At 34.5% G+C, this 4,296-nt stretch overlaps 1 protein-coding gene across 1 annotated transcript; it reads right to left on the bottom strand.

Annotated features, from left to right (window-relative positions):
* Positions 1 to 200: 200 nt before the first annotated feature.
* LOC129938451 (uncharacterized) lies at positions 201 to 827 on the bottom strand (the record flags this gene model as incomplete). Its single annotated transcript, XM_056046019.1, has 1 exon — positions 201 to 827. A coding segment is annotated over one exon (612 nt), but the record flags the coding sequence as incomplete, so codon positions are not given.
* Between the last annotated feature and the right edge of the window lie 3,469 nt (positions 828 to 4,296).

Here is a 4,296-nt window from a genome sequence, read left to right as displayed (position 1 = left end):
ATAAATCGTGAAAGGGAAAATTATGGTGAATTTTATCATTTATATCTAAATCTTCGCAGATTTCCAGATCGCTTTTGGCAATATTGTCGTATGTCAGTACCATCTTTTGATTTGCTGTTGGAAAAAGTTCGACCAAAATTAACAAGACAAAAGAAAGCAATTAGTCCAGAACAACGGCTGGTTTTATGTTTAAGGTTAGTTTTTTTTTAATTTTTTTAATCTTTATTTGTATTCTTCAGTTTATCCAATATAATATTTTGAATGTCAGTTCTTATCTCAAGTTTTTCAAAATTGTTAAATTGTGCCATAAATGGCAAAAGACTTTTGAAAAATTGAAGGTCATCACTATCCTCTTCTTTTTTTGCTACCTCTTTCTTTAAAATTTGTAGTCTTTCTTTTTCTAACTCGAGAAATTCTGACTCCAAATTGTATGTTGACGCTCTCTTATTTTTATTTTTTCGCACGTTTTGGGGGCAGCTGGTGCTCGTAGAAGGAGTGCTGTTTGTAAGCATATTGACACTTGAAAGGGTTACATCCTCTTCTTCCAGTAAATCTGATATTGTTTCTGCGAAAAAACGATTTTGAGCCATTGAATAACTTTCTGGTTCTCGAAGATTTCCCTCAGTTGGATCGGGTTCAATTGTCTGCCTCGTAAAGGCCATCATTTCAAAAAATGGCCATTTCGGTTTTGTTGGTGGAGCTTCGGATCCCGATACTGGACGTGGAGCTTTTCGAAGAACCCTTCGAAAAGTGTCTTTTAGGTTTTTCCACTTTAGTTTTACATTGGCTCCTGAAATTTGAAATATAATTATACGTACATATACTATTTACAATTTTTGTATCTTCAATGTTTTCAGATTTCTCGCAACAGGTCTTTCGTTTCGAGATTTAGCTTTTGCTTTTCGAATGGGCAGAAGCACAGTAAGTAACATTGTCTTGGAAACTAGCGTTATCATATGGGAACAACTTGTGGAAGAATATATGCCTATACCAACAACTGACCACCTTCGAAATGTTATTAACGATTACTACCGACGCTGGAAATTTCCTAACTGTTTTGGCAGTATTGATGGTAGACATTGCCAAATTCAATGTCCAGCAAATTCTGGCTCTCATTATTTTAACTACCTGCATTATTTTTCTATTGTACTGCAAGCTGTAGCTGATGCTGACAAAAAGTTTCTAACAATCGAGGTGGGTGGGAGAGGAAAACAAAGTGATGGTGGTACATTTTCTGGATCTACTTTGTTCAAATTACTTGAAGCTGATAAATTTAACGTTCCACCTCCACAAGCATTACCAGAATCAAACATTGTTCTTCCCAATTTTTTAATCGGAGATGAGGCTTACCCCCTGAAAAACTATTTACTAAGACCTTATCCAAGGAGAAACTTAAATGCTCAAACAGAAAACTTCAACAAAAAACTTTCAATCGCAAGAAAATGCATTGAGTGTGCATTTGGCATATTAAGCAAGAAATGGCGGTTTTTACAAAAAAACATCGAAACGAAGCCAAGCACTGCAGTTCGTTTAATTAAATGTGCTTGTATACTGCACAATTTTGTGAGAGAGTGCGATGGCGACAGTGACCTTGATTATATACACGTGTCTGCAGAAATGGCTAATGACTTAGCTCAAACAAATGCAACCACCCAAGAAGAACAGTGACCTTGATTATATACACGTGTCTGCAGAAATGGCTAATGACTTAGCTCAAACAAATGCAACCACCCAAGAAGAACAGTGACCTTGATTATATACACGTGTCTGCAGAAATGGCTAATGACTTAGCTCAAACAAATGCAACCACCCAAGAAGAACAGTCCCGTTATAACAGAAGCTCAAGCAATGCGTTGAATACAAGAAACGAGCTTGTGCAATATTTTTGGGAATTCGGGCATTGAACAAAAAACACTACTATTTGTAAAGATTAAATAAATTAAACTTACCAGAACAATTACAAATTTGTCCAACTTTTTCCCACTCTTTATCGGTGACATTTTTATTTTTGTGATCTTTGTGGGTGTCCTGCCATAGCATTGGGCGGCTTTGGACAGCTGAAATTAAACTTTCAATGTTTATTGTAGACATCTTTTTTTTACGTCGCTCAGCGATCGACTGAAAAATTAAAACAAATTTGATTGCTAAGCGACGTCGCTCTGTCGCTTGAAAATTCGCTCAGTCGCTTACGGCTTATGTGGCCACCTCCATACGATTTCATGTGTTCTAATTTTTTTTGAGTCGCTCAGCGGCTCGTCGCTCGGTCGCTCAGTCGCTCAGTCGCTCGTCGCTCATTACGTGGCCGGACCCTAAAGGTTAGAGTTGGTGTGTGGTGTTTTATGGCAGACAATAAAGCCTTATACCATGTTTTTCTGCTTAATCGACAGTACTGTAAGCAGCTCCGTCAAAAACTAAAAGGCAAGGTCCACCAGCTTACAACTTGCTAAAAAGAGTTACAAAATCCACAAAAGTTGAGTGGTTCATGTAGCCTTTTGATGTCACTACGGACCTGAGTGAAGATTATCTAAAAACTCCGGATGACCATGGGTGGAATAGCAGTTCCTATGGCGTTAACGCAGCCTACAACGGTGACACTTTCCGCATGTTCGTTTGATATTTGGAGCACATTTTTTTCCCCTTTATAAGAGCCAAGACGTTTTTTTGGTGATGCAAATTTATTATGCAGCCTTTTTCACACAAGTTTTAGATGCATTCGGGTCTGTGCTTTTTGCTTAATCTATATAGCAGGACCTTCTACTTTGTGATTTGTATGCATTATGCGATTAAATGTTAGACTTTAAATCTGACAATAAAATCGGTATAACAATTAAGTTTGACACATGTCGAAAACCAGCCATATACTTTTGAAACCACAAAATGGCTAACCCATAGGAATTAGTCCGATTTGTCGATTTTAAAATTTTATATTTGTCGACTTTTTTATAGTCTTTGTCTGTTTTGGTTTTTGCTATTCTTTTAATTGCAATGGCTGGAAATTTCAGGGTAGATTATTCTAATATTCGTAGGCTTAGAGTGAATTTTCTTTCTGTGTACTCTTATACCGCTTTAAACACGCCAGCTGTATTGGCACTAAATGAAACCCAAGTAGCTTAAGATTCCGATCCCACTGAATTCTTAATTCAAGGGTATAACCTGGTGCAATTATTCTTTTCCCATCATGGTCTCGCCATATACATTAGGAATGATGTTGCTTATCAGTTTTCGCCACAATATGGTCTCTGCACCTTCTTTTCTTTTTAACTTCCCATAGGAAGTTATTGTAATGATTCCGATTTGTCAAATTGAAAATTTTGACATTTCTCGACGTTTCAAGGTCCCTAGAGTCAAAATAAAAGATTTTTAGAAAGATGTCTGTGCGTGCGTGTGTACATACGTTTGTACGTCCGTACGTTCGCGACGTTTTTTTCGTCGTCCATAGCTCAAGAACCAGAAGAGATATCGACTTCAAATAAATTTTGTTATACAGACAATAAGACAGAAAGATGCAGAAAGGGCTCTCAAGAAAATTGCGTGGGTGGTTTTTTTACCATAGCAGTTTGAAAAAAAGGTGAAAATTTTGGTTAACCTTAAATATCTTACGAACCAAAAACGCTAAAGACTTGAATTAAATTTTAAATAATATATTATAACGTGATACCAAACAGGTATATTTTTTGAAAAAAATCAATATAACGGTTTTTTTTATAAATCAATAAAACTGAAAAAAAAAATTTTGTCACCTCCAAAATTTTACGACTGAAATATGATTTCATCTCTAAAACAATTTTTTGCAACGAAGAATAATGTTTTTGACATCTAAAAACTTTTGAGAAAAATCTAATTGACAGTTTTTTTTACAAAAAATAAAAACCTAAAAAAAAATGTATAAAAGTTGGTAAAAATTGATTTTCGACTAAAATATCTCTTCAAAAATTTTAAATATTGGCTTCAAACTAATTTTATCTTATAAGAAATATTGTTTTAAACATTTGGTAAAATTTTTAAAAAATTCGAATTGACAGTTTTTTTACAAAAAATAAAACTCTAAAAAAAAAAACAATACTAAAACTTGGTAAAAATTTACTTTCGGCTCAAGTAGCTTTTCAAAAATTAAAAATATTGGCTTCAAACTTATTTTATTTCAGAGAAAATATTGTTTTCAATATTCAGTAATTTTTATATAAAAATCCAACAGTCCGTTTTTTTCATAAAAAATAAAATCTACAAAAAATAGTGCACAAATTTGGTAAAAATACATATAGACAAACTTTTAAGCAAGACAAATCGACAGACGGG

Source organism: Eupeodes corollae, chromosome 1 (assembly GCF_945859685.1).
Source record: "Eupeodes corollae chromosome 1, idEupCoro1.1, whole genome shotgun sequence".
NCBI lineage: Eukaryota > Metazoa > Arthropoda > Insecta > Diptera > Syrphidae > Eupeodes > Eupeodes corollae.
Note: the sequence above shows the minus strand (reverse complement) of the source record. Positions and strands in the feature narration are given on the sequence as shown.